The sequence below is a fragment of the Lepus europaeus genome, chromosome 5 (genome assembly GCF_033115175.1).
Source record: "Lepus europaeus isolate LE1 chromosome 5, mLepTim1.pri, whole genome shotgun sequence".
NCBI lineage: Eukaryota > Metazoa > Chordata > Mammalia > Lagomorpha > Leporidae > Lepus > Lepus europaeus.
The window spans coordinates 42292744-42310574 of NC_084831.1; the positions used below are offsets into that span (position 1 = coordinate 42292744).

Here is a 17831-nt window from a genome sequence, read left to right on the forward strand (position 1 = left end):
TCTTTAGCATCCTGGGAAAAAATTAACTTTAGTAGCCAAAAATAATCTGATTTTCAAAAGCTTTAGTTACTAGTAAAGAAACTATTAAAGTGACTGATGAAAAAATTAATTTAAAAGAATGAGTTGTATATGTCAAATTCCGAACTTGGGATTCACTGACAAAATATGGAAAAGGAAACCATCAACAGTTTAGTCTATTACTGAAACAATTCATATACTTCTGATTAGGGTGAAAATGACTTATTCTTTCAAAGTGACATCTGTGATTATTTTAAACAATCTTGTCTAAGAGAAAATTTATGAAATAATCCAAAATTAAGAATGAATTTCTTTAAAAAAAAATAGCAGACAAAATAACTGTGGCTTTCATAACTTGAAGGTTAATACAAATAGTCATTATTTCTGTGTTTTCAAACACAAGTCCATGTCAATGTCCCAGTTTTTCCCCCCAGGAGATAAATTATTGGCTTTTAGGTAGATGGGGCCAAAGGCATACCAAGAAAGTATCTCTTCTCTCTCTCGAGGGAGGTTCTTCTTTGAAACAGTGGCCCTGGTTGACCACATTGAAAACAATATTGATGCTATAAATAGATTCTTCCCAGATATTCTAAACTTAATGACAATCTCCAATAGGATCTTATTACTAATGCCATAGGCTGGGATTGCACGGCTTAAGATACGGCTCCTCAAATTCCTTTTAGAAACATACTACATAATAGAAATATTTGAGAACCTTTCAAATAAAATATAAGCAGTCTCCAAAATGAATGCTGTCAACAATTTCCAAGTTCATATCTTGAACAGTTACTATGAAATCATGAAACATCACATAATAATGAGTTATTTTTAAAGAAGTTTTAAATTGACTAGTTTAAGAATTATCAAGACTTCCCATTTACAGCAGCTATCTTCTAGGTCAAGTCATTTAGTTTATCTACAGTAATCGCTGATGCTCCAGTTAATTAAAATTAAAAACCCAATAATGAAACATAAAGAGAGTTTCCAACCAGAACAGATAAGCCCTCTTTAACAGGGTCAACATTAGCTATAATGAGCTACCTTTATTCCTTAGCTGTGAGACATAACTCACCTCTTGAATGGTACTGCTTCCTGAGAAGTTCAGGTTGTACTCCCGCTGGACTTCTCGGTGGGTGATGATCAGCATGAAGTTTTGATTTAATGACTCCTGCAGGGCACTGAAAGGGTTGAAAGAAAAACAAGGAACTTAGAGATGAACAAGTTCTGGCTTGCTTTACAGCTAGCTGTAAAAACCCCAGGAGTACCCTAACCTCCACACAGGCCTGTCTGGGCCCAATGTTATCATCTTTTCAGCTCCTAAAGGCAAGACAGCATGCTGAGAACAACCAAGGGGAGCTAACCCGTTAACTCCTTCTCTACCAAGGTGTCCTTAAATTTCAATTCTAAATACTTTGCACACATAAGAATTTTTTACAATAGCTATTGTCTGCATATGTATTTTTTCCAAGAGAACCAACTGTCAATTATGAAATTCCAAATATGCCACTAAATATTTATTCAAGAGGCTCTGGTTCAATTCCAAGTGAAAGAGCTGTTCAGAAAGAAATCAAGTAGGAAGCAATTCTTTATACTCAAGGAATGCTGTACATAAATATAGTTTCAGTCAAAATTCAGATGACAGTGAAACCTACAGAATTTATTTGCTACATGAAAATTCCTTCAAAATAATTGTGCTTTCACTTAATATTCAGGAATATAAAGAATTCAAAACTGTAAAATAGAGAGAAAAAATTTCTGTGCCAAGGTATCAAAATATTAGAAATGTACCTGAACCATGAAGAATCTATGAAATTAGTCACATAAATTAAGAAACACAAGTAACAGTTCTGTTTTTAATATCAGTATTAAAAAATACTATTCTCAACAGTACTGAAAATATATCTCTTCTATGTCCAAATAATCTGTTCTGCCTGCCTCAAGTGTAACTTTGCAATGCCTAAGTTATGAGGAAAATATGTGAGGTACTGCTACATAGTTCTGGCCTTCAACAGTCCTCCTTTGCCGATCTGTAATTATGTAATAAACAAACATCAGAATGACTAGAACCAAGCAGTTTCTTTGCCTGTCCTATTGTCTCCCTCAGAGTTCACAGGTTAATTGCAGTTTAAAAATTCCTAGGAAGCACCAATATATAACACGAAATATTGATCAAAATCAAGGGAAATTATACCCAACTGAAATAGAATTTCTTGAGGCAAGGACATTTGTTATTGTATCCTTAGCACCTAAGAATAATGTTTCACACACTGTGGATAGTATTTACTGAGTAATGAATAAGCTGTGAATTTCCAAAAGGCAAAATGCTTATTCACCTTTGAATCGCACACAGCAGTGTTGCCTTCTGATAAACAACCATGGGAATTAAGATTTTGAGTCATTTGTTTATCAACATTAACTTGATGTATTGCATCATTCCAGGTACTAAGGTATCTGGCCCAAATAATACAATGCCTATCCATGGACAACTCCTAGAGTAATAATACAGACAGACACACACAGTTATAGTATGCACATAATAAAACAGTACAATTGAGAAAACTGAAAAAAAGAAGTAAAATGAAACCTGAGAAGGAAATGCTTAACTCTGTCTCTGTGAGAGGGAGATGCTCAAGTTGAAACAGGAATGATAAGGAGAAAGAACCTTAGAGTTCATCACTAGGAAGAGATAAAAGCTTTGTTTTCTTTGGGTAAGTGACACAGATGGCATTTTTTAGACAAGGAAATAACAAATGGAAGACCACAACATGTTCCTTCAATTATTTAGCACTTATCCGTGTTCATTACTTTCCTAGTTGGTACAGATACAATGATGAAAAAGAAGAACATAGTCCTTGTTTTCATACACTTATTAATTCTAGTAAAGCAGACAATGATCAGGTCATATGAATTTTAGAGAATATTTTAGAGAATATTACATGATATGAAGAAAATAAAACAGGATTGTAAGATAAAAGTTAGCAGAAAGGCAGAGTCAAAGGAATTACTTTCAAATTTAAGTTGAGGCTGCTGTGATAACCAGAAGTTAACAGGGGTCTGATCATACAATTCCTTGTAGTAACTACAAAGGAAAGCCCCTGGAGGGTTCACAAAAGGAACCGGTAAGATCATATTTATGTTTACGTTTACACAAAACAACTCCACTTACTCTGCTACAAAAAAATATAGCACATAAGGAGACAGGAAGATATTCTAGGCAAGAAGTGACAGTAGTTCGGACAAGAGTAATGGAGGTAGAAACAATGAGGAACTCTTAGGTTCAAAACACATTTTAGAGGTAAAACTAAGAGTTTACTAATGGAATACAACAGAAAAACAAGGTTTCTGGCCTGAGCAAATAGAAAGGTGGAATTGCTTTAGATAAGTAAAACTGGGTTTGGAGGAGTTTGAGTGGGGAAAGTTGATAGTGAAAGTTTGAATATGTTAAGTTTGAAATGACTGTCAGATATCCAGAAAGAAAAGTCATGTACAATTTAGAGTCAAAGGTCAAGTAAAGAGCTCACAGTTAACAGCAGTTAGACAGTATTTAGACTTTCTGGCCAAAAGCAATCACCTACAGAAACAGTATGAATAGAAGAAAGGAGAGACCAAGATGGAATCCTAGAGCATTCTATTTTTTCAAACTAAAGCAGATAACCAGATGCCAGTTTAAAGGAGACAGATAAATGATTAGGGAGGTAAGAGAAAAATCAAGAAAATCCAGTATAATTAGGACAGGATCAATGAATGTCAAATGTTACTGAGACACTAAGGACAGTAAGACTAGAAAAATGATCAGGTTCAGGAAATGGTAAAAAGCTCAGCACAACTACAACAAAGGTTGTATGAGAGAAGCAGGGTAAGAAATTAGGCTTAAACAATAGGCTGGATCAATGTTCATACATGTAAGATAAATGAATTTGGGTTCAGAAATGGCAAGTAATGAGAAATCTAAAGTTCCAAGGCCCTTCATAACTTCCACAACTATTCTCTGAAATGTGGCTTTTATTCTAGAACTTGGCTTTCCCATGTCAAAAGCATCACACCATGATCACTTTGATCTCTATTCATGTTCTCATCCTCCCACCATGATCACTTCAATCTCTGTTCATGTTCTCATCCTCCTTTCCTTGCCGCCTTCCAAATACTATACAACTTTCAGGACTACCAGTTGTATGAGTATGTACTCTTGACCCCCTAATCTCCTCCAAATTCCTGTATCATAAGTTTGATTACCTAATTACAGCATGCCTTGTACAGTTTATATGTAGAAGTCCTGAATTGGAGAATATAAGCTTTTTGAGGACACCGATCTTATTTTTCCTCAGTATATCCCTTGACAACCAGCACATAAAGTGATTCAATTCAATCCTACAAATATTTAAGGAATAGTTCTGCATATTCTGAACTGCATATAAAAAACTACTGATTCTCATGTTTGAGTGTATCTGTGAGGTACCACTTTATTCATAAAGTTGTGATTCAGAAAGATTAAATCGGGGCCAGCATTGTGGCACAGCAAATTAGGCCACCGCCTATGACTGTAGCATCCGGTGAGTGCCAGTTCAAGTCCCAGCTGCTGCACTTCCAATCCAGTTCCCTATTAATGTGCCTGAGAATGCAGCAGCAGATGACCCAAGTACCTGAACTCCTGCCACCTACATGAGAGACCTGGATGAAGCTCCAGGCTCCTGGCTTCAGCCTGACCCAACCCTGGCCATTATGGCCATTTGGCGAGTGAAACAGTAGATGGAAGCACTCATGCGCGCGCGTTCTTTTTCTCTCTCTCTCTCTCTCTTTCTCTTTAACTTTCACTTTCAGAATAAAAAAATAAGTATTTAAGAGGAAAAAAAACCATTAAGTCATTGCCCAAATCCATGAAGCTATAAGAACCCTGTTCCTAACCCATATCTGATTCTATGCTCTTTCTATCTTAGCATCCTACCTCCCAAAAGGCTAGGATGCTTGGGAGATACAAAGATAAAAATAACACTTGCCATCTAGAAGTCCATTATTCACTCCTTATATAATTATTTGATCCCTATGTTTATAATAATACAGGAATAAAAAACATAATCACTGATCTCAAGACAGGCTATTCAGAGTGGTTCAAACAGATGTGAGAACTGTGACAACAGGAGAATACGTTGAAGTATATCCTCTGAAGGATGGATAATAATTTGACAAATAGATATGGAGGATGATTTCAGACACAGAATAGTTTGAACAGAAATGAAGACAGGAAAATATAACAAAAGGTATAGAAAGCAATGTGGAAGAAGTATAAGGGGAGGTGAAGAAATGTTTGTGAAAGAGAACCTGAAAAATACTATGAACCTACTACATAATAGAGGGCTTCAAATGCCAGGCTAAGGAGCTCAGAGTTTCACAAATCCTGATTAGTATATAGGGATCCGCCTTTCCTTTTACATATGTATCCATGCATATGTTTTAATATTTTTGGTCCTTGCCTTATTAAGCTTCTTAATCTTCACTAGCAGATTCGTGCAATAACGTTGCAGACAGGTTTGCCAGGACCAGCACTGACTGCCAAACTATTTTAGAAGAACATTATTTTAAATAAGTCTATTTCCACAATCCTGGATAGCTGTGGGGAAGGGTAAATTGATGAGAAAAAATATTTATAGCTTTAAATTGCTTGGAAGTCAAAGAGCCAGTACTTGCTAGTTGTTTTACACTGACAAATCTGTCACTCATTGTTTCAGCAGTATTTCCTGAGTGTCTCCTACATAAAGTCCCTTTCAGCAGTTAGTTACTACATAAATTCTCAGTTCGCTCTTCAGGAAAATGATAAAAATCTTTCCTTCACACAAATATGGTATTAAACTTTAAAAAGTGAAGAGGAAACATTTTTCGCATATAAACTGTAAGATATAATACAATTTATCAAAAATAGAATACTTTTGAAGGATACTCATACTTCAAAATCTTACAATTGCCGGTGCCGTGGCTCACTAGGCTAATCCTCTGCCTGCGGCGCTGGCACCCCGGGTTCTAGACCAGGTTGGGGCGCCAGGTACTAGTCCCGGTTGCTCCTCTAACAGTCCAGCTCTCTGCTGTGGCCCGGGAAGGCAGTGGAGGATGGCCCAAGTGCTTGGGCCCTGCACCTGCATGGGAGACCAGGAGGAAGCACCTGGCTCCTAGCTTCGGATTGGCGCAGCACGCCGGCCATAGCAGCCATTTGGGGAGTGAACCAATGGAAGGAAGACCTTTCTCTCTGTCTGTCTCTCTCACTGTCTAACTCTGCCTGTTAAAAAAAAAAAAAAAAAAAAAGTAAAATTAAAAAAAAAGATTATAAAAAAATAATCTTACAATGACAATGAAACAAGAACACAGTGCTTCTGTGGCCATTATTGTACATGATATCATTCTATTTCTCTGGAGGAGCTTATAGAAGATAAAACTTTCTTTGATCACTAAGCATAATTATATATTTTACCAGGGCCAGCACTGTGGCATAGTACATTAAGCTTATGCCTGCAGCACCCGTATCCCATATGGGTGCCAGCTCATGTCCCAGCTGTTCCTCCTCTGATCCAGCTCTCTGCTTATGGCCTGGGAAAGCAGGGGAAGATGGCTTAAGTGCTTGGTTCCCTGTACCCACGTAGGAAACCCGAAGAAGCTCCTGGTTCCTGGCTTTGGATCAGCTCAACCGCAGCCATTGCAGCCAGCAGATGGAAGACCTTTCTCTCTTTCTCTCCCTCTCTGTAACTCTACCTCTCAAATAAATAAATAAATAAAATATTCTAAAAAATTCTATATTGAACCTAATGTTATCCAGTTTGACAGTGTTCTTTTAAACACAGGTCTTGTTTGATGTTAATTTACCATATTAAGGGAACTTGTCAGAATATATTCTTTGGAGGAGACAACTGAGATATTATCTTTAACCTCAAGTTAGTCTGATTCATTCACAGAGCCATTAACAGTAATAGCTAGCCATTAACAAGTGCTACTATGTATCAGGCACTAAGAACTTCATACCAGCTTTATGAAGTTATTATTATCATTTCCATTTTACAGATGAAGAAACAATGCTTACTAGCTTAATATCATAGGGGAAAAAAGTAACAATGACCCAGTTCTAACACTCCAGAAATAACACTTATGATTTGCCCTCCAGGCAAAAGTGAAACCACCGTGCCATCTAACAAGAACTCTAACACTGATTTTTGTAAGCTGCTATAGAAACATGGAAGAATACTAAATGACACTAAGGATTCCATCTGAGGACATTGTGAGATGGTGGAACTGAATCTGCCGACATTTTGATCTTGGGATTTCTGGCCTCAGTAACTGTAAGAAATAAATGAATGTTTGTTGTTTAAGACACTCAGTCTGCAATATTTTGCTACAACAGCCCAAACTACCAAAAAGGGCTTGTAAGGCTTCTGTATTCAAAGCACTCAAGCAAAAAGTAGTTAGACACCTGTGAGAATATATCCAAACTGAAATCTCACTGATTAAAACCCATGGAAGAAAACTATATGCAATGGTTAAAACTCAGGCAACTCGGAAACACTTAACAACTGTACCTTGCGGCAGATGTGGTAGTGCAGCAGATTAAACCACTGCTGAGATCCCCACACTCCATATTAGAATGCCTGGTCCAGGTCCTGGCTACTTCATTTCCAAATCAGCTCCCTGCTAATGTGATCCTGGTAAAGTGTGGGTGATGATTCAAGCATTTGAGTCGTTGCCAAACCACATGGTTTGGAGACCCAGATGGAGTTCTGGACTACTGATTTCAGCCTGCCCAGCCTAGACTGTTGCAGGCATCTGGGAAGTGAAAGAGCAGATGGAAAAATGCTCGGCCTCACTCTTTCTGTTAAGGCCAGCCCAAAGCCAGGAACCAGGAACTGTATCCAGGTCTCCCACATGGCTGCAGGGACCCAAACACTTAGAACATATTCTACTGCTTTCCCAAGCACATTAGCAAAGAGCTAGGATTCCAACCAGTGTCTATATGGGATTCTAGCATCAAAGGGATCAGATTAACTGTGCTAAAATGCAACCTCAGGGCACAATTTTTTAAAATACGTTTTATCTGAAAGGGAGGGAGGGCAAGCCAATGAGCGAGATAGCTCCCATCTGCTGATTCAATCCCTCTAATGCCAGCGAACAGCCCAGCCTGGACAAAGCCAAACCCAAGAGTCATGAACTCAGCCAGAGTCTCCTACACGGAGAGCAGTAACCCAACTACTTGAGCTACATGTAAGGATTTGCATTAGCAGGAAGCTGGGCTCAGAAGCAGAGCCAGGATGTGAACACTGGCACTCAAACATGCATATTTGGGTTGTGGGCATCTCAAGTGGTGTCTTAACCATCACTCCAAATGCCCACCCTAGATTTTTTTTTAAATTTGTTTATTTGAAAGACAGAGACAGGGCTAGTACTGTGGTATAGTAGGTTAAGCCTCCATCTGTGGGGCCGGCATCCCATTTGTGGGGTTCTGGTTCAAATCGCAGCTGCTCCACTTCCATTCCAGCTCTCTGCTAATGGCCTGAGAAAGCAGTGGAAGATGGCCCAAGTGCACCCATGTGGAAGACCTGGAAGGAGCTCCGGGCTCCTGGCTTTGGATTGGCCCAGCTCCAACTGTTGTGGCCATTTGGCGAGTGAACCAGTGGATGGAAGACCTCTGTCTCTCCCTCCCTCTTTCTGAAACTCTGCCTTTCAAATAAACAAATAAATCTTTAAAAAAGAGGGAGAGGGAAAGAGAGAGACAGAGACAGAGAAAGAGAGAGAGAGAGAGATATCTTCCATCCACTGGTTCATTCCTTGAATATCTATAATGGCTGGAATTTGGCTACGTCAAAGCCAAGAGCTAGGAACTCCACCTGGGTCTCCTATGTCGGTGGTGGGGGTCCAGTTTTTTGTGTCGTCCTGCCCTGCTCTCCCAAGTGCATCTGCAGGGAGCTGGATCAGAAGCAGAGCAGGTAAGACTGAAACTAGAGCTGTGATATGGAATGCCTGGCATTACAGGTAACAGCTGAATTTGTCTGCTGTGCCACAACACCAGCCCCCTGGACCCAATATTTTTAACATCAAAAACACATTCTTGATCTGTGAAAATGGGAACAATGGATTTGTTGCCACTGCTACTTCATAACAGTATATGCCTACTGACATCTAGGAGGTATCAGCAGTAAAATTATACTTCTCAAATCAACATTGAAGTTGTAGTTAAGACAAATGAAGCATTAACACCAATATAGAGACTGAAAGCATCATTTTATTCCTGCTGTGTACATATGTTATTTCTTTTACTGCATTGGATATGTTAAACAAAAACATCAATATAAAATATACTTAAAAGGGTCACTTCCACTAAGCTTTATTTTTTTAAATGTAGCCTGTCATGGAAGCAAGAACATTTATTTCAATTATATGTTTTATTAGAAAAATGCAAATAATAATTTTAGAATCTGCTATTGAAATTTGTATTAATACTTTACATTTCCTTTCACAAAGTCCTAAAAATGTTTTTATCTCTGTCCCTTTGGGAATATTTTGTGGTTTATAATGATCTTTTTATCCTTTTAGATACACCATGATTTTAAATTAAAAAGCATGACACATGGCAATCTAAATTTCTATTCTAAACTTACAGAGTCATATGAGCTCTTGTCAACAAAAGACCAAATTTACTATAATTATGGATTATTTACACTAAAACAAAATAAGAAATCAATATGTAAATGTAATGTTTGTTGTAGCTAATGCAGCCAGCAATGACAGATTAGGTTCAAATAGCAATCAGGTTGAAAATCTGGCACATATGTAAATGAGCTAGGGCCTTGGTGTTTACTTTTGATTGTATTTCATTCAGGATTTTTAAAATGTCTCAGGAACAGCATAAAACTAAAATGTTAATCTTGCCACTATAAATATGATTTGAGCTCTGATCATAGCTGGAACTAGGTTTTGCTCCTGTCCAGCTAAACTAACATATGATACTCATAATTCAGAGCTGGAGATTACATCATTCTTAATTAACACTCTGCTACAGTTGTTAACATCCTCCAAGACATGGTGTTATCATCACCACAAGTTCTGTAACAATCTTAAAACCATGTTTAACAAAGGTTGGCCTCTTACTCTGCAGCTACTTTTAATTGCTTTCTTTGCTGGCAATTAAATATGCCTAGATAAACAAACATTTGGGTTCACATAATTCCTAATAACATTTTTCATGATGATTTGAAAGTTCAGGTGGCCTTATGTCTATAATTACTGTTTATCAATAAAGTGATATATTAGATCTAGCAAAATGTATTAACTAAAGTATATAAGATTAATCAAAATGTGGTAATTAGTGGTGATAGTGATATATTGTGATCCATCAAGTAGGTTTTCAAATAGAAAACTGTTTAAAACATAATTCCATCCATCCAAATTAAGTATGAGGATAAAAAGTACATTTATAGATATACTGATTTTTATTTCATGAGCTAGTGACCAAGTTTCTATTTATTAAATCAATCAGTTCCCCTCAGCTTAGAGAATACCTGCAGTTCTTTTTTCAAAGTGTGATGCTAACAAGCTAATCTCAGTAGTCACTGACCTATCAATAGGCAGTAAACTGTATAAGTGGGTTTGGTACATCACTCCAATTAGATGTGTTGTGATCTCCATTGGGCCTTTAATTGGGGACAAGTTTTTTCTTTCATCCAAACCGATAAATTTTCATGAATTATCCTCATTTCAAAGTTAACCACTTTATATTTTTTCTTAAAAGATTTATTGACTGATGTCAAAGGCAGAGTTACAGAGAGAGAGAGAGACAAACAGAAAGAGATCTTCCATCTGCTGGTCCACTTCCCAAGGGGCTATAGGATATCACCTTTGGAATCAGCTAAAGCAGTAATCAAATCTGATCCATTTTATGGCTTAGGGGAGCTGAAGTACAGAAAGAGGAAATTAAGTAGCTTATTCAGTCTTTACCATCTTCTCTAAGAATGATCAGAATGATGACTTTTGCTTTCTAGGACTTTAGGATATGAGAGAAGAGTATGATTAAATAAGATAGCATATGTGAGCATGGGACCTGGCACAGTGCAGGTGCTCAACAGGTCACAGAACTAATTAATGAATGAACAAGGACTTGCACTTAACAGGGCTCTTAATTCCAAATCACTCATCATCGTGCCTTTGAGCATCCTAAAGAGATAAGTTTTTAACTATAACTAAGGGTTCCTCAAAAGGTCAGAATCAGTATGTTCCTCAACAGGAAATTTCATTTTAATCTAGTTTATGTGTGAAGTAAACTGGGAGTAGTGCCAGCTGGCCTATAGTAGTTGCTCAATCAGTCCCTTAAATGGATGAATGAAATGATACAGCTCTTTCAGAAATAGCTGAACCGGGGAGAGCGGCAAGATGGCGGAATAGGAAGGGAGCACACTATTAGTCTGGGAGAGAGACAGGTTAATAACGGTGGAGATACTGCAGGGTCAAGGAAGAGTAGGGGATGAAACAGCAGAGGAAACTCTTCCGGAACTAGTGATTCACAGTGGACCTGCGTGGAGAGCGTGGGAGCCCAAGTTCGGGACACCAGCGGCAGACTCAACGCACCAGCGCTGGAACGCGAGGTGAGCCGAACCTCCATAGCCCGAGATACCAGCAGGCAAGCGGAAAGAGGAGGCTAGAGGGAACGAGGCTTGAAACTCCGTGGGGAAAAGTTCACCAGGCTAACTAGAAGAGAGAGAGGAAAAAAATAAAAAAAGTGACTGATACGGACACAAGTTTCTCTCTCTCCGCTCACCTCTCAAAGGCGAGCAAGACAGAGCAGGCGCCATTTTGGACATACGTCATAAGCAGGGCGACCTCAGGTCTGCACCAGCCCTGAGCCTAGCAGAAACACCTGACTCTGTGGGGAGGGGTGAAATAACAGGAGATTAGCATCTAACTTGGCAACCCAGTGGGAGACTGCAGGAGAATTGGAGCCCACACTGAGGGCAGCACAGATTCCCTGTGTGGTCCTTGGGAAAGAGCTTCCGATCTCTGGCTCCTGTGGGTATATCATTTGCCTGCTAACTACCTCCAATTACGTTCAGCTGTGCGGAATTACTTCCCTTTCGAATCAACAAAAGAAAGAGAGATTTACCACACCTAACCTGGGAGTGTCATCTTTGACACACCCCCAACCCTGAGGAACCAAACACAGCTCTCAGTCCACACTCATCTCAAGCCTCTAAGGCTCCACTGAAAGAAGACAGTCCACTTAATCTAGAGTCATAGTATAACAAGAAAAAAAAAAACACCACAGTGAAGAAACCAAATATCTCCAACATGCCATACAACAAACGCAAAAACCGAGGTAACAAGAACAAGGAAGACACTATGACGCCCCCAAATGAAAAAGACACCCCAATTCAAGATTATGAAGATGATGAGATCAAAGAAATGCAAGAAGCGGATCTCAAAAAATTGATAAGAACATTAAGAAATTCTCAAAAACAAATTCTTGAACTACAGAAATCCTTCATGGACAAGATAGAAAATCTCTCTCGTGAAAATGAAATATTAAGGAGGAATCCAAATGAAATGAAACAATTAGTGGAACAAGAAACTGTGATAGTGACGAGAAATCATAATGAAATGAAGAATTCAATAGATCAAATGACAAACACAGTAGAGAACCTTAAAAACAGAATGGGGGAAGCAGAAGAGAGAATATCAGACTTAGAAGACAGAGAACAGGAAAGGAAACAGGCAAACCAAAGAAAAGAAGAAGAAATTAGAAATCTAAAAAATATTGTGGGGAATCTACAGGATACTATTAAAAAACCCAACATTCGGGTTCTAGGAGTTCCTGAAGGCATGGAGAGGGAGAAAGGATTAGAAGGCATTTTCAGTGAGATACTAGCAGAAAATTTCCCAGGTTTGGAGAAGGACAGAGACATCCTAGTACAGGAAGCTTATAGAACCCCTAATAAACATGACCAAAAGAGATCCTCACCACGACACATCGTAATCAAACTCACCACAGGGAAACATAAAGAAAAGATCCTAAAATGTGCAAGAGAGAAACGTCAGATCACTCTTAGAGGATCTCCAATTAGACTCACAGCAGACTTCTCATCAGAAACCCTACAAGCTAGAAGGGAATGGCGAGACACAGCCCAGGTACTAAGAGAGAAAAACTGCCAGCCCAGAATACTATATCCTGCAAAGCTCTCATTTGTGAATGAGGTGAAATTAAGACTTTCCATACCAAACAGAAACTGAAAGAATTTGCTGCCACTCATCCTGCCCTGCAAAAGATGCTTCAAGATGTGTTACACACAGAAACACAGAAACATGGTCACCAATATGAAAGAAGGTAAAGGAAGGAAACCTCACAGCAAAAGATCACAGGAAGCTCAATTTCTCTTTGACATAGAATTAAACTCTGATGCTCTGTTAAATCAATGTGTTAAAGTAATCTATTATGTTCTCTTGATGTCTGTTAAATTCTAATTGTTCAAAAACAGCTGAATTTTTATTAAGAGCTATGGGTTATTTAAATATGTGCTTATTTTCAAAGATTTGAATAATCACCTTGTAACAATGATCAAATTGGGTCTATGTTATGTCATGATTTTAAGGAATCTTATTTCAACCAGATATTTTGGATTTTGAGCCTTCTTGGCATTCTTGACAGGCATTCAAAAAATCAAAGTTTCAAACAATCTGGTCTCTAAAATTTCCAGTAAATCCTGGACTTTGGTTTTTCCAGTTTGGGCCCAACTGAAAAAATCAAAGGACCTATGTCTCTCATCTTATAGAGACACCAACTAATCAGTCTATTTGGATTATATTAGAAGGACTGTCAAGATGTGATGTGGTACCAGACTTTAAGTTTCTATAATGGAAAATGCTATTAATACAAATGTTTGAGAATTAAAAAGTCTAATGATCTTGTGTTACTAGACATGATACTTATCTTAAAGAGAAAGCCCCAGAGGCCTAAAGGGTTAAATACTTGTAAAATCCTACAGGTGCTTTCAAAAATACTGTGAAGTAAGCAAGTGCCTCTTGTTGGTTGATGAGTTTATAATTTTAAACATGGCGACTTAAAGTCTTTTGTCATCCACAGTTATATATGATGTGCTGCTCATAAAACTAAAGCGTTGTTGGTTCTGTGTTTAGCTGTCTTCCTATAGGTTCCTATGGACTTTTTCCAGCCACTTTTATTGTATTCAGTACTTTGGGATGGCTCTGTAAACAGATGAAGCCAATAATGTATTAACAGTACCAACTGAGAGAAAGTATGGTTAACTGAGGTTACTAAAAAGAAAAAGCAATTCAAATCAATTGGCAATCTACAAAAAGAGTTAAAGATTTTAAAAGCTATTATTAAAATTGCTATATTGGTCTATTATGCTATGTTATATGTGTGTACATATTGTATGTCCACATGGGGAAATTTTATTAAGAGTTTTATTTTAAATGGCTTATAGATAAGATTGTCCATAAATTTAAGCTGCTAAAATCAATCAAAGATACATTTTAATTTGTGGGACCTGAATCTGTGTATCATATGTTTTAAACGTGTTGGTAGAAAGAAACTAAAAACATTTTAGATGGTTGTGCTTAAGTTTACTGGTTAAACAAACTACACCATGTTAGAAATTTAAGAGGTGTTTTCAAATACATGATTCTTAAAATTTATAGAAGGCATTGGACCTTCTGGTAAAGGTTTTCTTAAGTTGTTATCTAATGGTTGAAACGGTTTGCTAAGTATTCCATGTAATATTGCTATTGTCAGCAATCAATCTAGGACTTGCTCCCTCATTTCTCTATTCTAAGCCCGACTTGTTCTTTCATTTCTCTATTCTCTTCAAGGTAGGAAACTAATTCTATTATAAAGGAATCTGTAGGACGCACAATTTAATCTTTAGACCTTATAAAAGAGATGGCTAACATTTTTCTATAATAGCATAGCCAAAATAAGAACTTAAATAATAATCTCATAGCTAGATTCACTTCGCCATCAGTGAAGTATACAGTAAGTAGAAAAAACCTCCCTTTCAGACCAAAGGGAAAGAAAGTTTTAAAGTGAGAATATAATTTTCCTCATGGGCATTGTCTACCTTAGAAAAACTACTACAGAACATGCCTGTGACTATAGACTTGTAGTTCAGGCCACTGAAAATTAGAGATGGGACTTGGGCACTCCCTTGACTTGCATCCTCTGCTCTGCTTTAACACAAACCAGGAGGAAAAGAAAGCTCGGCATCAGAAGCAATGGGTGGCAGGCCTATTAATGGCTGATCTGTACAGTGATCTGCCCTCAAGGAGACCCAACAGGCCAGTCCACTGCAGTGGCTTTCAATGTGGTAAGCCTGGGCTTCAGCAGAAGTCAGCTTGTGAAGAGCCCTGGCAGCTCTGCCAAGAGTTGGATCACTGGAAATGGACCTGCCCTGGAGTCGAAGGATGCCCAGGTCAGAGCCACAGATCTTATTGGCTCTAAGCTGAAAAGCCCTTCACTCAGCCCAACTTCCAAAGTGACCACTGCAGCTGAGGGGATGGTCAAGTAGGGTCAGCAACACTGCAGGCAGAACTGTAAATTTCTTGTTAGAGATGCCACCTGCCTTTACCTGGCCAGCTCTCCTCCCAGCCCAGCCACGTAATGAAAGTCAACAGAGTGCCTTCCCCTAGGAGGTTCACACCTCCCTTAGGATATATCCCATGTGAAGAGATAGATAGGTCTGGGCCTCTGAATTTACAAGGCCTAAAGCCCACCAGATTATTATCAAGCCCCTTCTGTCAGGTTCTATTTGCCTCTCAATCAGAAAACTTAATTGTAGCTTAGACAGCACCTTTCTTAGCTCCTCTAATAATGACTCTGTCCTTTGTTCTAGGCCCTGTCTAGTGCACTTGGGCCTCATTCCTTTGTAATCATAACCTCTACTCTACCACCAATGGCTCTACTCCCAACCTGTGTGTACTGATGGTCCTCTTCCCCACTTAATGCTGTATAATTGTTCAAACCTGGTAAATGCCACTCTTAGGATCATTGGTTACTATCCTCACTCTCTTTTATGACCTTGTCTAAATATGATCAGAGTCGGCAAACTTGAAAGGCTTCCATAGCCTTGGTAACTCATGACGACAGCCTAGGATGGTTACTGGCGCCATAAACTAGAGTGTCAATTTGTTGGGTCAACAACAGGAGCCACTGTGCACTTGCTCCTCATGTGGGATCTCTGTCCTTAATGTGCTGTCCATTGTGATTTAATGCTATAACTAGTACTCAAACAGTATGTTTCACTTTGTGTTTCTATGTGGGTGCAAACTGTTGAAATCTTTATACTAAATTGATCTTCTGTATATAAAGAGAATTGAAAATGAATCTTGATGTGAATGGAAGGGGAGAGGGAGCGGGAGAGGGGAGGGTTGCGGGTGGGAGGGAAGTTATGGGAGGGGGAAGCCATTGTAATCCATAAGCTGTACACTGGAAATTTATATTCATTAAATAAAAGTTAAAAAAAAAAAAAAGAAAACAAAACAACAACAAAAAAAAGAAATAGCTGACCCGCCAGTGTGCTACTCTTATGGCTGAGTACTTTTATTTTCTAAGTGAAATAAGAATGATAGGTTTTAAACTATTTAACAAATAAAATAACTCACTCCAATTTCTTTTGATTTTTTTGTTGATATGGATTTGTCTCCTTTATGGTGGCATTTCAGCATTCAATATTAGTGAGATTTTACCAGTATGGTAGAAAGACATTAAGTTCCCAATAAATAACACTTTTCTGAAACTTTATATATGTACATGCTGTGGTTTGGATATGGTTTGAGTGTTTCCCATAGTTGCACGTGTTTGGAGACTGGGTTCTCAGTGTGGTGGTGGTGCCTAGTAGTAGGTCTGTAGGTCATTAAATAGGAGCTGCGCTCAGAGATTAGGTAGCTTTCGTGGGATCCCAGAACTCTACAAGCGAAAGTTATTATAAGAGTAAACCTTGACTGGGGAATGTCCAGCCATGGGCCATGTAAGCTCAAAAAATCATTTGGTCTGGCCTGCCAAAGCAATCACTAATTGGTCTCAAAATTCAATAAATCTATACCAAGATAATTTTTAAGATGATAATTCTGTATGGCCGGCAAATAATGTTATAAGTATCTAAATGAAAAAGGGTTCCCCTCCCATGTGAGCTTTCCTGTAAGTCAGAGCTCTCATGGATGTGACTTCTCTTGAGTTAAGGGAGTACACCAAAATCTAAAACTGTAGGAAACAGACAAGAGGATGAAAAATGTTATAAGAATTCGTATTTGCATTAGAGACTGTGAGGGGTAGGAGCAAAGGTGGGGAATGTCCAGTCCATGGGCCATTAAAAGCCAACAAAATCATTTGGTCTGGCCCTGCTAGGACAACAGCAGGCAGGACTCAAAAAAGTCAATAAATCTTTAACAGGCTAATATTTTAGCAGATAATTTTTTTTCCTTTTTTTATTGGGTTTTCTGGTTTTTAAGTTGATAATTTTATATGGCCCATGAATAATGTTATAAATAACCAAATGTCCCTCAACAGCAAAAAGGTTCCCAACCCTGGGTTATACAAGTAGTATGAAAACTACTTGAAAGCATCTTCAGAATGTCCTCCTAATAATTAAATCCCACAAGAGTTCCATAGTATTTCTTAGTGATCTTTCTCGGTATAATGAGGGCAGAAAGTGTCTAGAATGATCTCAATACACAGTGAGAAGACCGAAATAAGAAAAAGAACATGGTATATAGTATTTATATGAAACCACCCAGAAGGGGCACCACTTTGCTAGAATAAGACTAAGAGCACAAAGTGGATACCT

The 17831-nt window shown here is 38.3% G+C and overlaps 1 protein-coding gene across 1 annotated transcript in view; it reads right to left on the reverse strand.

Moving 5' to 3' along the window:
- Positions 1–17831, reverse strand: part of FAF1 (Fas associated factor 1) — a 476212-nt gene that overhangs the window by 304079 nt on the left and 154302 nt on the right. The window contains exon 7 of the mRNA XM_062191295.1: positions 1091–1196. Coding sequence (XP_062047279.1) covers positions 1091–1196 — 106 coding nt within the window. The remainder of the gene's footprint in view (positions 1–1090; positions 1197–17831) is intronic.